General features: G+C 38.0%; 1 protein-coding gene across 3 annotated transcripts in view; it reads right to left on the bottom strand.

Annotated features, from left to right (window-relative positions):
* The window catches only part of LOC129378755 (protein SON), a 31204-nt gene extending 14856 nt beyond the window's left edge, over positions 1–16348 (bottom strand). Inside the window, exons 1-15 of one of the 3 annotated variants that reach the window (XM_055059236.1) lie at positions 16265–16348; positions 15687–15890; positions 15038–15072; positions 13067–13254; positions 12201–12400; positions 10706–10884; positions 9420–9687; positions 9129–9322; positions 8875–9027; positions 6782–6957; positions 5094–5228; positions 4642–4728; positions 4323–4541; positions 1009–1119; positions 781–897 (exon numbers count right to left, since the gene is read on the bottom strand). In XM_055059236.1, the coding sequence (XP_054915211.1) occupies positions 781–897; positions 1009–1119; positions 4323–4541; positions 4642–4728; positions 5094–5228; positions 6782–6957; positions 8875–9027; positions 9129–9322; positions 9420–9687; positions 10706–10884; positions 12201–12400; positions 13067–13254; positions 15038–15072; positions 15687–15890; positions 16265–16347 (2349 nt within the window). In that variant the 5' untranslated portion in view covers position 16348. The remainder of the gene's footprint in view (positions 1–780; positions 898–1008; positions 1120–4322; positions 4542–4641; positions 4729–5093; positions 5229–6781; positions 6958–8874; positions 9028–9128; positions 9323–9419; positions 9688–10705; positions 10885–12200; positions 12401–13066; positions 13255–15037; positions 15073–15686; positions 15891–16264) is intronic. The other 2 variants (XM_055059238.1, XM_055059237.1) reach the window with 2 other exon arrangements.
* Between the last annotated feature and the right edge of the window lie 2210 nt (positions 16349–18558).

Genomic DNA, 18558 nt, shown 5'->3' with positions numbered 1-18558 from the left:
GGGTTGATTGACACCTGATGACATCACAGTGGGCAGACTTTTGTGAGTTATCTAATCCCGACTCAGAGACTGAGAAAAATTGCCTCATCTCAAACTGGGCCTGAACGCCCCGCAGATTTGGTCATCATTGTTTTTCTTCCAAATACATTAGGTTTATCATCTAATTTTTAAAAGTTCCTGAAGAGTTTTGCTTAATTTTACTCTGAAGCAAGTAGTTGGGGGTTCATTTCTCAATTTGTGACCTTTGGGAAATGCCACCCTTTCATGCTCCTTCTGATTACTGTGAACAAAAAAAATTTCCAAACTTTTTGAGACCCAAAAGTCCTCTTCTTTCAGTTTACACTTCAAATCTTTCATTCAAAGTTCCTTCGTTCAGAACAAACATGATCTCTGAAACATAGACGTACATGTTGGGATTAACATTTAATCAGCTAATATTTGTTCTAAACTCCTTTTAAGTAGTTGTCAGGTCCATGATTATTTTTTTGGGTGTTGTTCTTTTACATAACTAATCACTAAAATATATTTGTGATTCCTTAAACCAGTTTCCATGTTAAAAGAGCAGTTTGATTGAGATTTGATAGTGTGGGGAATTGTTCTGTTTTTCTTGAAGAAATGTAAACCCTCTGTTTAATGGACCAAAACTTCAATGAGGATTTCCACGTTTCACACTGAAGACCGATGATGAAAAACATCTGTCCTTGACGTCCTTCATGTGTCTCTCCATAGGATTTTATGTTAAATGGACTGAATTGGGCCACAGTGGCTAGTAACCCTTACCTTTTTTAGCCATGCTTGCGGTCCGCTGGTAGACAGCTCCTCTGAGCTGAGAACCTGGGCTCCAGTAGAACCAGTAAAGAGACCAGGAACATTACTGGATTGAGCCCATGCATCCACCTGTAAAAACAAACAAACAAGTATTGTCTTAAAAGCCAGCCATTCAATTTTCATTATAATTATTTGAGAAATCAACATTTCCTTAATGATCCTGAGTGAGAAGTATTCTACCTGCTCTTGAGCGCGGCTCAGCATACAAATGGCACTGATGTCATAGGGATTCTCAGCTAATCGCCTCTGAGCTTTGATTCTCTCAGTCACTGCCTGAGTGATATCCACATTCTGAGGGGAGAGAAGAAGAAAACTAGCACTAGGTGGGTTTGGATGTTTCTGTATGCTTTACTGCTCATCTACAAGGACCCATCTGTTCCAGCTGCTGCTTCAAAACGTAAGGCTTTACTTAAATCTGTGCTGTTTCCACACAGGAGCTGCAGTTCAGATATCTGCCAGAGAAGTTCCAGATGGGAGGCAAAGGAGAGCTTGGTGTTTAATATACAAATACGACTGACTGGAGTTAGCTGGAAAGTGTTGAGGAATATATCAGAATAAGAAAATGCTTGTTTTCAAATTAATTTATCTGGAGTGCAACAGCACACAGTACAACAAAGCAGCAGTTAGATTTTGAAGGCATCAGGTCAAACCCATTTTATTCTTGTTTTTAGTTAAAGATTTCATTAATTATCTGCTGCAGCATATATGTAAAATAACTTTAATCTTTATTAAGGACAGTGCACATTAATGAACAATCAACACTACTGTATAGACTGTAAATGAGCCAGATTATAGCATAATTGCTCATTTCCATCTGTAGTCCTAGACAAGGAGACCCAAACAACAAAAAGACATTATAAACGTACAATCAAGAATTAACAAACATTTAACAAACATTAACAAAAAACACATTAAAAAGTTAATTAAAATGAAGACATGTCTGGGAAGTTTTAATAAACAGCTTCAGGTGTTTTTTAAAAACGCTATAGGTGGAACACTCTCTGATCCGAGCCGGCACACTGTTCCAGAAGTGACTCCCTCTGACTGACAGAACCGTTTGCCCAAACGGTTTTTCTGTAAGGGATCTCCAGGTCTCCTCTGGAAGATGCCCTGGTGCCGAGACCTCACTCGGCTCTTTGTTTAAAATATATAGCTGTATTTTAGTTGCATGTACATCTTTTGATCAAGCATTCACTAGAGAAATTCTGTTTTAGCATTTTAGGTAATAACATTTTTATTTTCTTATTTAAAAGGATTTTATTTGTCATCTACATCTTTTAATGCATTTCTAATATTGTATAAAAAAGGCTGAAAAAAATCAATAAAAAATCTGCAAAGTCTGATCATGTTTTATACGAATAACTGATAATTATCAGTATAAATGAAAGAACGACTGACTTCGCTAATAATTATTAGCTGCAGTCCTAATGTAAATGTCTGAAAGTTCACAAAATAATTTTTTTATATTTGGGGAGTTTTTTCAGAGCTTCTTCGGCTCTATGAACCCAAAATGTGCCCTGCTCCAGTTTATACTCACTTCTACTTGAACATGCATGTGCTCTTTTCCACTCAGAAGCTTTTACCAAGATTTTCAGCTAAAACCAGCCTGAGTTTGGTGTTTCCCTTCTAATACACACATTCTGACACAGGTTTAGAAGCTTGTTCTGTCTCAGAATTATATCCCTGCCAGCCAACAAAATACCTTCATCCACATGAAAACGTAAAACAAATTGAACAGTGACAGCAAATTGTAAATACTCAGAGTCCAAGTGTCTTGTTATTTCTCATTTTGCTTGTATTGACAGCTCAAAGGCGCTGGCAGTCATGTGTGATTTCTGCCAGCGTTGACAGCCGATCTCATTACAGATGTCTCTCTCTGCTTGTGCCCACCAAGCAGAAGACGGTGTCTTGTTATTCTGCAGAAACAGCTGCTTCCTGCTCAAAGCTCTGATCAGGACAGCTGGGTTGGGTAACAGTGACCTCTGTGGCATATACGGATGGCTTTAGTGTTGATGAAAAAGTTATTCATAGCATTAAAGTAATCAAACCAGAAGCTTTTGCATTTTCCACAGGTAAAAGGCCTCCTTGCCAACACCCTAATCTGTAACTCCTTTACAAATTCTCTAAAACTTCACATTACACATTAAGAAGAGACACATCTTTGTTTTGTCAATTCAGTTCAAGAACACTTTATTAATCCAAATTAAATGTAACTCATCTTATCCAAGTTCTTCAAAGAATTTGTGTTGACGCTGATGGCTGTGGGTAGGAATGATCACCTGAAGCAACTGAAGAGGCTCTGTTGTATAACCATCCCAGAAAGAGGATGCATTAGGGTCCTGCAGATTTCTTTTTTATTTTATTGTATCCAGTCAATCTTTTGTTAACAGCAGTATTGCAATGGGATTTTATATAATGTGGAACTCTACCAACCATCATCTTCTTTAGGAAGGTACAAAATGTTCAAAGCAACCCCAGATACAAACTGTAACAATGCCCTACTCACACAAGTTAAGAGAGAGTCAATAAACTCTGTAGTAACATTGACTGAAAGGCCATTCAGAGGAAGAAGGCATTACTCCATGTGCAGCCAAACGGATCTAGATTAGACTTTGAAAATGTACTGAGGTTCTGATGAAACTAAATCAGTCATCCATCCATTCCCTCTTATCCCTGAAGCTTCATAAAGGAGGCTGGTCCCCAGCATTCACTGGGCAACAGGCGCAATTCATCTTGGACAGGTCAGATTTAAACCATTTTAATTAAAATAAATCTAATTCAGAGAATAGCTTCCTCTTTTTTATGTTCAAATATTAAGTTATTTATATGGAGGCTCTTAAATAACATGATAGACCTTGTAAATTGTTTGCATGTCTCCACCTAACTTCAGTGTTAGTGTCAGCAGCCAAGCCTTCTGAACTGGCTGAAACGAGTCTAGCACCACCTTCTGGCTCAAAAATGAACAACTATCTAGATAACCATGCCAGACTTCTCCATACATTTGTTTGCAAGGTTAAACATTTCAATAAACTCTTTTTAATGAACATGTACGTAAAGCAGTAAAACAACAACAGCCAATATGCATATTGCTGCAGTTTTTTTTTCAATATGAAGGCTTAAATAGCCAGAATGCTAAAATATTTAATATTTTATGGTTCTTAGTTTATGTCACCACGTGGCACAATTCACTGGGATTTAAAACATAGTGTTTTGTTTATGGGAAATGTTGCTTTATCTTCCCGGAATGAATTGTAATTAAATTTATAGGAGGGAATTTAGCTACTACAATCTGCTCAGGTCTTTCCAGCTGCTGCTTTGGGAGGTCTACGTGTTCAAGCAGGAACTGATATGGGTCATAACAAAAAACAAAACATTTTAATAATATTGCAAGGAGGTAGGCATCCTAAAATACTAAAACATGAAAGTCCACCCAGAACAGAATTAAAGTGACTTTATTTGACATCAACGATACCTATAGCGAGTTTATCTCTTACCTGCTGCCGTATTTCAGGGAAAACACTGTCGTTGGATGTAGGTGCTACCTGCTGCTCGATGACGTCGGGTAACCCTGAATCTGATGCCGCCTCGCCCGACAGTAAGGTGGGCGTCGCCGAGGGAGCGTTTGCCACAGACTTCTTCCCCATAGATGTAGATTTGTCAGCTGTTTTCTCAACTGGAACCCACTCTCCATAGGCAACCACTCCTTCTCCCTCCTGCATTGTAACATTATGAACAGGAAGAAGCATTAATATGTGTTAGAAACAGATGAAAATCCTTTGCTTATCCTAATTGGCTGGACAGATTTATCCTGACCTTCTTACGATGTTGTGACCCTGAAGACACAGGAAACTCCTTGGCCATTTCTGCATCACTACGCGATGTTGGACGAACTGTTGTGTTCTGACAGTTGAAAAAAAAATTGCAATAAAAACTTAAATGCTCATGTTTATTTTTCCTAAAACAATCCATGTAAATGTGGACTGGTCATTTTTAAACTTCACTTATGCACCACATGTTGTATTTAGAGAAATCAGATCCAATAAAGCTTATTTTTTTCCTATTTTTAAGGGGATTAAATACATTACTAAAGCCATATTGTTTGACAAATTACCAAATTAAAATCTGCCTTTTCTGCATTTTAAAGAGCTTTAATACATCTTTTAATAAAAAAAACAGCTGTCAAATCACACCAACTACAGCTCTATATATGCCCATTTTGCCTCTTCAGTGTCCATTTCTCAGTTTAGAAAAGACACAAAAATTACATTAATGTTGAAGTTGATGACTTTTTGCTCTCGAATGGTTGATCCTCCAAAGAGTTTGCCATCGTCTTCTTCATCGGAAACATGAGGTAGGGCCACCGGTAGCTCTCCAGTGCTGTCTGCAATCATCTTGCATTTCTATAAAAACACAGAGAACAATTAATGACTTAAGAGAAATGTCCCTCCAATTTGAGATCATAACTTAATCTTAAACATATTCAGCCACTTTTTGTGGTTTTTAGCATTGGAAATATAAAAGGGTTGTAAGGGAGGCTTTTTAAATAAAACTTTTCTAAACACTATGTGGTTTCAAGTTGGAGAGTGCAGAAGTAAGAAGTCAGAAGTATGTCAAGGGGACATTTTCCTTTCTTTTTTTAAAAGAAAGGAATTATAATTATATTCTTGACAGATTCCAGTCTAAATATACATCTGGTCTTCAAAGTCTGTTGTTTCTCTATGTCCTTTATAGTAAGAGCATAAGATTCTGCAATTCTACCAATCAATTCATGCCTCCTTTCACTTTCAAATCGGTTATAATGAAGTACAGTACTTAGAAAAAAACATAACTCTTACTGCTATGAAAAACTTTAGTTTTTATCAAACAAGCATAGTTACGTCCAAATATTGATATTGTAACTATTTGTTTAGTTAAATAGCTACTAAATAAATTATTTATTTAAATAAATGAAGTTATTGATAATGCATTACTATTAACAATAATGGTAATGCATTATTACATTAATAATCCACTATTGCTTTATTACAATAACAATAATGCAATACTTATCGCATTTAAAAATTATTATTTTTAAATTCATCACATATTTGGCTCATGCATATTGGACACCCTTAATTTTCACTAAAAAATATGTCAATTAGATAAGTAATGTGTTTAATTGTATTGGTTTTTGATTGGAATTTATAAACATACAAACAGGATTTATGGTTCTTCAGTTGTATTTTTGCAAATAAGATGAAACAGAAATTTTAAAATAGGCATAAATGCGTTCATTTTTCTAGTAAAACTTATGGCAGTAAAAGTATTTCTGCTGACTCGTATGGCTTCTTTGCCTTAGCTTTTATATATCGATTAGATGTCTGCAGGGAGCTGAGCCTCTCCGAAGCTGTCCCGCATACGTGCGAGTAATCCCCTTTCATTAAGTAGTGCATAAGAAGAACCGGCGCCCAACCCTCCAACGCCAGAGTGTTTGCCTATGCGGAAGCCCCTCAGAGTCTCAGGTCCAAGTCTAAGTCTTTGAGTTTTGAACTTATCCAAGTTTGTGCTCTGTCTTGCCAGGACTACCTAGGATTCCACCCTGATCCTAGGTAGATCCTAGGTAGTCCGGAGAGATCTCCCTCGGCGGTATTCACCCTGCGGCTGCCCTGACCAGTCTAGCTCCACCACCCGTCTGCTTGCTCTCAAGTCGCCTCCTTCTCTAGAGGCTCCATATCCCGGTTGGAGGTCCAGAAGCAGATTCATTCTTGCTCTGAGCGTCTGTACGCTGTTACACATTTAAAATAAAGCGAGCACACTGCTTTCATCTCCAGAGGGTGTTTCTGCATGTGGACCAGACAAATTTCTAAAAACATGACAGCCTCAACATTTGGGCCATGTTTTAGAGAATGTTAACAACTTCTTACTGTTTTTAGTGCTTTGTTTAATCCTGAAAACACACATATTGGGGTCTTACATCAGTAAACTCCTTAATGCTAATGCTGTTGGCCTGCTTCGCCACTTTCTTTTTCACTTCTTCCAGAGCGGCCGAGTTGGACTGGATGCCGAGGATTGATGGCTTGTTACCGATGGAGGGCATTGGGAGCAGTGAAGATAGAGTCCCCATGTTAGACAGAGCTGCAGTCACAGAAGCTACAAGGGAGACGGAACAAAAAAAAGATTTGAAAGAGAACCGATAAAATGGGTTAGCATTGTTCATTCAAGTTAGTGGAACAATCCCACATTTATTGTTTTTAATTCTGTTATGTGGGTTATTCGACCATCAAACTGGCGCAAAGCACTATTTTACCCATTCATCTTTCAAGTATTTCAGGAACATTTTCATGGAACTTCTTTGAAAATATTTTTCTTTAGAAAGTGGACAATCGCATTAATGTTGGGGACGTCTGTGTATCTCCTTCTTATCATGTTTTGAAGCAAAAAATTAACCCAGAACTGCCTTTGTTGTCTATCGCTTTTTTTCACGTGGCTTATGCAACATACAAGGAACGCTTGTATGTTCCTTGTCTACGGTAACCTTTGTATACAAAAAAAAATAATAATTCAAATCTATGTAATTAATTAACTGAAATTATTGTGTTAAAGTCCCAGCCCTAGAATTAGAATTCACCCTTTTGAAGCTTACAAAGCTGTCTTCATCTTCTGACTTCTCCATAACTCAGACACATTATTCTGCATTTAGTTGATCATTCTAACTGATTTAAAGCAATTGAAGTTCACCCTAATATAAGGTCAAACCAAAAAAAGATTTTTGTGCTTTTATTTTAAAATGCGGTTTTTATATTACTCAGACGATTTATCTACCAAAATGTAATGTAATACACACTTCATGATTTTAGAATTGTCGGCCAATTTTCAAAACCTGAGACCACACACTAGCTGACTAAAAATCGGAGGTATATCGTGTTCGATCGGAGTCTGAGAAATCCCTTAAATTTCCATGACACCACACCTGAATTTAGAGTAAACAAACATGGAGAATGATGTTGAAGCAGTAACTAGTTTGTGGACTTATTTTAACCGAAAAAAGACACAACATGAAGTCAAAGCTTTGGATTAAGAAGTGGACATAGCACTATCAAGGGTTATGTTTGTTGCACTACGATATGGAGGACAGTTGTATTCCCCCACCCTTTAAAAAACATTACACTGTTTTTTTTTTGTTCTGTTGATTAATTAACCATAACCTTTTAATTATAAGTTTTAAAGTTTTTGATGTGTTGATGTTGTAGAATATATGCATGCACTGGGCTTTGTTTCAGAAATTTGAATAACTGAGCAGCTCAAGAATTTGAATAACTGAGCAGCTCAAGATCAGTGTATTTGCATACGCAGGGTATGCAAATACACTGCATACCCTGTGTATTTGTTTTTAGAAAACAAGGTAGTGGCAGTTATAGTTTTTCCCCAACTGATTGCGGAAACTGCATGGTGAGTTAATTGCAAATTTTCTGGGATCACCTCTGCTGCTCCTGGAACTGCATGCGCAATATTTGTGCAGCGCACTGTGCTCGTCGCAGTTTAATGAACTTCTGCACCTGTTCTTTTCTCTATTTGTTCCTTTATTTAGACTTTAAATAGATTAGCACAACATAACATTTTCTGTATTTTTTCTGTTGTGTTATTACTGCATACTGAAATTAAATGAGCCATTTCAACCAAAGAATGCACTTTAAACTAGATTTAATTTGTGTGAAAAGTTTATAATTTTTCTGTGTTTCATTTATTTATTTCTGATTGGCTGCCTATCATATTCAACAGGCTACGTTCTCGCTCCCAGTTGGGGGACACCAAACACATTGAGATCATTGAGTCAAGACAAACATATAGAATATTCCTGATTTTATATCGGAGTAGTCCCGATGTTCCACCAACTGAACCCGATCAGTCATAACACACCACACACACTACAGGATGATCGGTTGCGACATCAAACGTTCTAAGACTGTCATACAGGCAAAATCAGGGCAAAAAATTTAACTGGGCTTAAAATAATCTAGTCAACATCCCAAAATGTGACATATTTAAGAAATGATTTCCAGATTTTACCAGCAGTCATGCTCGCCATCGCTGCGTTCATGGCCATGTTTGGTAGGGCCAGAGGAAGCACCGTTGTCCTAAGGCTGGCGGGGACGGGCATTCCAGCCTTCACACACATGGCAGCAGCATTGGCCTTGGCTATTTCCAACAACTGCTCCTTATCTGAGAAAACACAGAAACAGAAATATTTAACCAATTTATTCAAAAACTCATAGTGGTAAATGGAAGCTTTGACTGTGGAATGCTGGTTGAGAGTATTTGACCCAGTTCACTGATGCGTTTTGGGCTGGTACTCCTGCTCCGATCCTTTCTTGTGGGTGATCTTTTTTTGCGCAGGATGAGGACGGGGGAGTGGCTCGGTTCGCGTTTCCAGCGGTCCCTCTGGCTGTAGGTTAGCCTCCTGCGGTTGCGTGATGCAGACCGGGAGCGGGACCTCCGGGAGCGCCGGTGGACTGACCTACGCAGTGAAAAAACCAACAAAACGCAAACGATGACACGTGTTCTGATGCTGGTAACCATATGTTGGATGTTACAGAGTGAAAACTTAACACTACCTGGAGCGTGACCTCTTTCTCACTGAGCGGCTCCTGGATCTGGACCTTCTCCTGTAGCTCCTGCTGTGGGACTTGGATCTTTTTCTCTTCTTTGATGACTTCTTATCTCTGTCTCTGTCTGGGGACTGGGACTGCTTTCTTTTCCTCCTAGCTGGTGACTTATCATGAGGCCTGGGCTTTTCTGAAGCTTTCTGCTGAGGGGCGGTGGTCTTCGGGGCTTGTTTGGGCTCAGAGGGTGTGGGTGGTTTGTGGGCAGATGAACCAGAACCTAAAGTTTTAGGAAGACCAACAAACAAACAAATTCTAATCAAGCTGAAAGTCCAACTGGCGCTTTGAGACAGTCATAAACCAGGGTGATAGCAATGTGTGTGTGACCTACAGCTTTCTTGAAGCTTAACTAAGGACCTTGCTTCTGTTTATTAATTAAAATAATTAAATTTCAAGGAAGCTGCGTTCAGTTAACAAAACCATTTTAACATCAGTTCAAAACTTAAATAGTCTCATACAAGGTCCAAAGCAGAACTATTTATTCTTAATAAAATATTATTTTGAACACTTTCATTCTAACAGTAGTAGTGTGTTCTTTGCCATTCATCCTCCATTTATAATTTTCTAATCAGTATATGCTGCCATGTACTTATTAGCATGTTATAATATTCAATACACAATACACTTTTTAGACTAGACTTTATTGTCATTGTACAAAAAAAAACACAAGGTGAATCTTGACAACGAAATGTCGTTACTTGGCTACCAGTGTAGCAGAGCTAAAACCTTATACTACACAATTAATTTATCAATTAATAATTTATCTTACTTTTATTGGGTCTTGTGTAATATAATCTTCAATGTGTTTTCATCAGCTACATTTAGAAATTAAAGACAATTAACATAGATAGAGGCTGAAAATCCTGCACATATACACAAATCTATTCAATAAATTACAATATTATTGAAAAGTTAATTTATTTCAGGAAGTTTATCTCTATGTTAAACTATATAGATTACTTACACAAATTAAGATTCGTTTCTGATATATATGAGGATTTTCCACGTACAGGTCATGACAACATGACATTTAAAATTAAGCCTTTAAAAATTTTTGATATTCCACTTCAGATTGTCAAATTAGGCAAGACGCATCTAATTTACTTATCACTCACATACCAGCAACATTTGACATAGAGCTAATAAAAGGCAACAACATGTGAGAACTAAGCCTAACCTGCATAGTCAAAACTATGCAGAGGAGCTTATGGGGATTTGTTGGCTTTTTGTGATCTTACCTTGTTTTTCAGTTTTGTCTCGATTCTCTGCTGGCTCTGCTGGTTTTGGTTCAGTTCTCTCTTCTGCCAGCAGGGGTCTCTGTGCAGAACTGGGCTTCTTCACTGGGGACTGAGGCCTCCCTGAAGGACACTGGGCATTGAGCACGGATTCACACAAATGTCCTGTCGTCTCAGACGGGCTGCAATCAACCACATCACAACATCATTTATTTTATTTAAGAAACATATCAAACAATTTTTCTGGCCTGTGAGGGACTGTCTTCATTACTGAAATAACAGCACTTGATTAAAGTCAAGTGACAGAATCCATGGAAAATAATTTAAATAAGCAGCAGCCCAGAAGATGAGCTTTGAAGCAGTGTATATGGGCTTTATGTATGTTTTCATGCCAATTGTGACATCAATGGGAAATGTCTTTATGCGTTTTCTTTAAAGATATTTACAGCTAGAGTGGGCTGGGACCGTCTGCGGCTGTACTGGTTATATTTAACAGTATTTATGAGGGTGAAAAGCTTTTTCAAAGCTGCAGGACCTGGTGATTGTATGGTGTAATCAACTGCATAGTGAACATGTAACACTCATGCAACTTTGTAATGTTGTTGTTCTTTGCTGAAACTGCTTTGGTTATTTCTTGTGGTTTACTGCTTTTATCCAATTTAAAGCCAAAATAATTCTAAATAGGCAAATTTGTATTTTCTGTGAACTAATTCCTGTATTCCAGCCAGATGAAACATCCAGAAGATAATTATGGGATAACAGGATGGTTTCTCTTGAATTCAGAGGTGATCTCAGCAACCAAGTGGAGAAAGTAATTCACTTGAAATTCTATTCAGTGTGAAGAGGGTCTGGCGACCTGATGTCCCTACAGCAGAGGACCTGAACTGAAAAGCGAGTTATCAAACTAATGAGAGAAAAATAATAATAGGACTCCCCCGTTGTCTTCCTGGAGGACATTTTTAGGACTCCCACAACAGTCTGGCAGACTGCATCATTCTCTGCAGTCACCTAATTTTTATTTCAATCTGCCTTCTTTTTGCTCAGGGCTACCCTCTATGATATAACCCTGGACTTATCTTATGCAAAAACATAACCCATTTTTAGATTGCCCCATATTCTATTCTATAACAAATAAAGTCAACAAAACAAAGTGCTACTTTTTCCACAGCTGATATAAAAGACGTTTCAAAGCCAGAGGCCCAAATCCCAGTAAAGCAGGACTTTTCAGGAGCCCATGTTGGCCTGCTATTGCAGGACTCTCCAACCTGTGACTCTTTAGACTTTCCTCATTGGTTCTTATTAATTTTAAGTAAAACTGATGTTCATGTAGTTGGCCTGAGGGTTAAAATGTCCCTTTGGATTAGACAGGTTGCAGACCCCTGCATTAGTGATTTAATTAGGCCGATTTGTCCTCGATCCGAAGGACAAATTTTTATTGAATGCATCTAGAACTCCCTCTAGGGGTGGGCACTTATCATATCAATTGTTGTGATAATACCTGTAATACCTGCTTTCGCTTTGGTGGCATTGTGAAGGAGACGGTGACTGAGTCTGTGATCTTTGGCAGTGGAGTCCCAGCGATGAGGCGGGGTTGCTCTTCACTGAGGAGGAATGGAACTCAGAATTGGAATGTGATGGCGGACACGGGCTCCTGCTTCCAGCTCTCTTTTCATTTCCATTCCCTTTATTGGAGCTGTCCTATTTTAAAGTGAAAAGCAGCAGCAAACAAAAACAAAACTAAACAAAAACATGATATATGTATACATGATGTAAACACAGAGATAGTTTGGGAAAGTGTCTGAAATGATCTGAGGCTCATATTCATACAGAGAGAGAAGGATCAGAATTGGTCCAGCTTATCCACTACTTGTTAGGAATTTGAAAAATTTCAAGCATTAAATGAATAAAGATGAAAGTTTTTACTTCTGGAAATGCTGATCTTATTTATTTAAAATAAATAGATGCTGTCAAACAGCAGCTGGATTAATGAGAGATTCTTGATTTGAATATATCACATTACAGATATGAATAAAAGTTCTTATTCAAATTAAGGTAGTGAAATCAGGTATTTTTGGGTGGGACACTAACCACCAGATGGCGACAAAGTGGTGAGGAAGGCACATTTCTGGGATTGTTTCTGTCACATTTCCTGTTTGAATTGTTTTTGTTTCTTTACTTCATTCACCATGGAAACAGACCAGTGGGGAAAATAACAAGCTCACCATCAACTCCATATAACCAGATTTCAAAATGTCAATATTTTATTTAAGATAGTAGGTAGAAGATAAATGATATATTTGATGAGACTAATAATCCATATAAAACAAAGCAGCCTGTATTTACTCTTACATGAATTATTATTACCTGTTTGGGGATGATATCTGGCAGCTGTTCCTGTCGAGGTCGCAAACATTCATTGAGCTTCTGCTTCGATGTGACTTCCGAGTCCGAATCGGATGTGTTCTCGCCGCTTCTTCTTCTCTTCTTCTTCTTCTTTCTCTTCTTCCTCTTTCCTGACGAGTGCTCTTTGTTGGAGCTGGACTTCTTGTCACCTGGACCATTCAGGAGACATGTTGAAGACACTGATGACTCCCAGAGCACGGAGACTGAACCATATAAGATCCAGACTTCTTCTTTTGCGAGACTTAAACCGCAAAATGTAAAGTAATTGCACTACAGACATTGGAAAAGAAAGTGCACACCTTTTCAATTCTCATCTAGTTTGGAATAGAAAACTTGAGCATAGAGAGAAGTTCTTCGTGGACTCCCAATAGTTCAAACACCAAATATACCTTAATATGAATTATTATCCATGTTTTTTCTCATCTCTGCTCTTGTGGTACAGCCAATCAACACCAGGGAAAATTAATGTAATTCCTGTATTGGCTGGTTTGAAAACATTACCCAATAGTGTGTCAAATAGCAATGTGTCTACTTGACATACCTTTTGGAAGGTATGTCAACTTCCTAAGCTGGGTCATCTTTTGAAGGTTTTGAAGAGGCTCAAGGAAAAATTCAGGACTAGGCCCAATTGTCTTGAATAAGTCAGTCTCTGTACTTTTCTCTTATTTCTCCAATAAAACATTCTTCTGAAAGTGCTAACTTTCATTCAGATGCTGCTTTGCAAACTCTGTCTTCCTGTCTCAAACCTCACAGGTCAACAAACTGCAGTCTAAGTTGGAATCCTCCAGGAGGCTCCTGGGAAAAATCACAGCTGTCTAAAATGTTTTCCACCTGGGAATAACCTGGAAATAGTTTGAAAACAGCATATCTCCATCCTGACATTGTGTTAAGATCAGTCTGTATGCTGCAGACTTCTACTTTAAGAAAGGAGGCCACACTAATGTTCATCAGTGAATACATTTGATTAGCAGCAGCTGGCTAATTAGCAGTCATCCTCAGTGTTTCTCATGACAGCACTATGTTTCTCATGACAGCACTATCTCACACTGATAACTGTAGAAAACTCCAGGCATTAATTTGAGTCTGGTTTCAGTAAGAAACAATTATTTTGAACAAAAACACCAATGCTCTACCTCTGACATCAAAATGTCGTTCTGCCAATAACAGCAGTGGAACACACACCTGTGTCTCTTCAGCTTCTCCACTGGTTTACTATAGGATTTAAATCTCCCAGTCTTCCAATAATGCTCAACTATTTTTAACTCAAAATATGGTGACTACCTTAGTGCCCCGAGCTCCAGGCTTAGCAAGTTTTCTGGGGTAAACCCTGCGGAAAATTAAACCCCCTGTAAGACTGCGATGTTAGCCTCACTCCCAACAACCAACACATAAAATCGCACATGGATTATTCTGGTCTCACATTTAATCTATTTAGCTCCAAATTGCTACTAAGTCGCACAGGCTGACTTTGACTAGACTCACATTTTATTGTTTTAAAAAGTAGCAGATGCTGTTGAAGAAATCTAAAAAATGTATGTCTTTTCATGTCCATTTGTGCCAGTTCTATCACATCATATTCATACTCCAGGGAAACAAGAAGCGGTTGATTACTAACAAGAAGTTTGAATTCACTTCAGAAAGTAAGACATAAATAAAAATTTTAAGGAGTTTGTAAAGTGCCACCTGTGACGTTTCCCCACTCACTATAAAAGTATAAAAAAGGTCAAAATTTACATTTTAAGCATGTTTCCCAATAAATATGAGCTTTCTTTCTCCATGCCTGTAAGACATATTAATCCCATCCCCTCTATCACTCCTGATAAATACGGAGCAAAAGGTTCAAGGTTGGCCCTCAAAAAACACACAGCATATGTAAAAGGTGGATATTTTTACTCGGCTGTAGAAAGTGCAGATGAGCTCTGGCCGACTCACCTTGCTCCTTCATCTCTGGAGCTGGTGTCTCTTTTCTATAAGGAAAAGACAAAAGACAGGCAAGTCACAATAAAAATATGCACAACAACCAAAAATACCAAATGTGAACTCAGAATACACTATCTTAAGCATCCACGTTACATCCATTTGTAACTTTCACAAGTTCTCCCTATTTCTTCTCACTGTCTGTCATGAAATTAAGCAAACATTTAAACATCCCCTTAAAGCAACAGTGAGTCATTCTGGTAACATGACCTTTAGGTAAAGTGCATTCAGGACTATACAGTCAAAGATAATATTTATTATTATTTCATTTTAAGATGGATTGAATCTCAACTGCTTTAAATTTCAGTAAAGATTAAGGTTTGTTCTGGGGTAAAAAGATTAGAAATTACAAGATAACTTAGATAGGTTCACAGGAATAATGAATTAAAATAACTGAAAGTAATTAAAACTGATTTTTTAAATTGTTGCAGTGATACACTTGACATTTTACAACAATAATGAAATAGAAGGAAATGATTAACCGATTAATATTTAATTCAACTGCTGAACAAAATAAAAGCAATTATTGAAGGATATTGTTAATATGATAACATGATTTTAGATGCTATTTCAGATTAACTTGTTTGGACGATGGGAGTTTTACCTCGGTTCTTGTCCCTCCATGTCGGCTCCAGACTCAGAACTGCTCTCCTTCTCATGGTTCTTCCTCTTCTTCTTGCTCTTGTGCTTTTTGTGCTTCTTCTGCTTCTTTTGAGACTTGCTGGGGTCCTCATCCTGGGCTCTCGGAGGACTTCTCTTTGCTGCATCACTAACTTTACCTTCACAGTCCGCGCCTGTTGCCTCACTGCTGGAAAACGGATCAGAATATCACCTGTTGCAATTTGATTATTTAAGAAATATGAGGGCAGCATTGAAAAGATACATGTGGAAGGAGAGAAAATATTTAGCGTTGATCTTTCTGACAGTACTGCTGTTTGGACTTTAATCTCCACCGTGGTGAAAATAATCTTTAAAAATCAAACAGATGAAATTTATAAATATAAAAAACAGCTTCCGTCTGTATGAAGACTTTCATCCTCTCCCCTTCCCGAAGCCTGCATGCTCTGCATGGTTAGTTCACAACATTCAGAACCACATGATTCGGAGACATTCAGATTGCAGGGCTATCGTTAGAAACAGTCCGTCAGCAGAAACACAAGCTAAATACGCCTGCCAACATACCTTTTATCGTCCTTCTGCTCCTCTATCTCGCGAATCTTGTTTAGAATAAAATCCTGGAAAATTTGTTCTATGTTGGCCGCCATGTTTCAGTGTGTAACTGAATAAACGTCCGGGTAGGAACTCCAACCACTCGATAGCTGCACCCTCCGCTGTTAGTTTTTTGTTTTCAACTTTATTTGAAGATGTGCCATTTACAGTATGACAACATATGAACGTTGAGTGAATATATTTGTATGTCTCAGAAAAGAACAGTCCAGATAAAAAGCAAATAAGAAAAAGCAAAAGCTAGGAGGTATAGGTTTCAAATAATACATTTCAAGCACTGCATATTTCAAATGTTTATTGTTAGTCTTTGATAGATCTGATATAATACTTTATTTCGTTTAAAAAAGAAGTAAAGTATTGCTTCCTTTTAGTGAATTTGCAACAATGAATATGATATTTTCTCAACAGAAAAACTCGGAATTACCAAAGAAGCCAAGTAAAACATCCTCTGCTGTTAGGTCCCACCGCTAAGTCCTTTCCTGTCACATACATTCTTTACTGTCTGACTTACTACAGCAGTATTAAGTAGCTACTACTTCTCCTCCTCCTTTTACTACTACTACTACTACTACTACTACTACTACTACTACTACTACTACTACTACTACTACGACTAATAATAATAATATTAATAATATATTTTTTAAGAGTTGGTAGATGTGTGGGATAGTTCTGATTTAGTCTTTTTGTTTAAATTTTTTTCATCCTATTTGATTTAACTTTTGTATTTTATTAATTAACTTATTTTGTGGTTAAGAAATAGTACGTTTAGACACCTCAAAAATACCTCAACTTCAACCACTAAGTCCCAAAGGAGTTAGAAGGGAATCATTACAGATGCAGAGCAGGACCAAAGAGCAGCTTATGTTGTATTATCTTTCAGGTTACATGAGCAGCAGCAGACAACAGACAGGGACACTCCTCTCCAAGGTATTTAGCTTCCTCCGAAGACATCCATGGCTGACGCCTCTTTCCCAGAACTGAGACAGCTCCCCTCTATTCCTGTGGAACATGGACATAAAAGCATGGAGTTAAGGAACCTGAAAACAGAGAAAGCGAGACACTGATCCATCAATGGGTTGGTGGTAAAGCTGGCTCGCACAGCATTGACCTCCCTCATACCAGCCAGGACTCTTTTCACAGGCCCCAGTTTTTGCCAGCTTCTTGTATCCACAGACTGACCACCCACCATTATTGGCTTGGTCCTGCTGTGAGCAGAACCAGATGCTACAAGCGCCATCCACTTCTGCAGATTTCTGCTACGATCCACCAGCTCCAGTTTTGGACAAAGCCAGTTCCCACCCCTGACATCTCCTCTGGCTCCATTGTATTAGTACTATACACCACCACTCATCAACCCCAGCAGGTGTTTCTGGTTCAGCATCATCATCACCATCAGATTAGGCTCCAGACAACATGAATCGCTACAGGAAGTGGAGACAGAATAGGGCAGAATTAGAAGCAAGAGGGGAGCCTCCCAAAAAGCACCAATGAAAGCAGGATTACCACATCAGTGTTCAGTTTGTGGTAGGGCAAATAACAAAAGCACTGGCCATACACAGATTAAGGGAAAATGATACTGTCTAGCATCTGGGCAGACTACTTAGGAATGGAAAGAATCTCTTCAGAAGCAGTGACTGTTTGAAGAATGTTCTTTTTAATTTTCATCTTTTCTTTCAAACAGATATTAAAAATTTTCATCTTTTAATATCATGCCATCATTTTTGTTTTAAAGCCCAGAATTGTTTGTAAGTTTCGACAGGACTACAGCCATGTTATGAGGGCTTAGTTAATAGCTGTATTGGTCTTTGCCCCTCTTTGTTACAGAATGGTACATGTAATATTACAAGCGACTGTGAAATCTTTTTTTGATAAATGTAATTTTCTTGTGACCTCGGTTTTTCATTAAGCTAAATCACCTTATAGTTAAATATAAAAGCAAAATTTTCAGTGAAATTCTTTATATAAAATTTCTTTATATTACTGAAATTTGGTGTCAAACTAAATGTGATTTTTTTCTGTGCTTAGCTACAGAAAAAATACATACCTCAAATCTGATATTGAAGAGAGCAATTGTTTTAGGGCTTTTTTTCCCCCTATAAAGCCATTAGACTCTCTTGGTGTCCTCACTCTAAGAGTATGCTAGTTGTTGTGGCCGTGGCCACTGCCGACTGGCCGTCAATGTAGTTCCTAACAAAGTCCTAACATTCGTAACAAGTTCCTAACAAAGTCCTAACAAATCCTAACAA

This window comes from Poeciliopsis prolifica, unplaced genomic scaffold, assembly GCF_027474105.1.
Source record: "Poeciliopsis prolifica strain line A6 unplaced genomic scaffold, Auburn_PproV2 SCAFFOLD053, whole genome shotgun sequence".
Lineage (NCBI taxonomy): Eukaryota > Metazoa > Chordata > Actinopteri > Cyprinodontiformes > Poeciliidae > Poeciliopsis > Poeciliopsis prolifica.
Note: the sequence above shows the minus strand (reverse complement) of the source record. Positions and strands in the feature narration are given on the sequence as shown.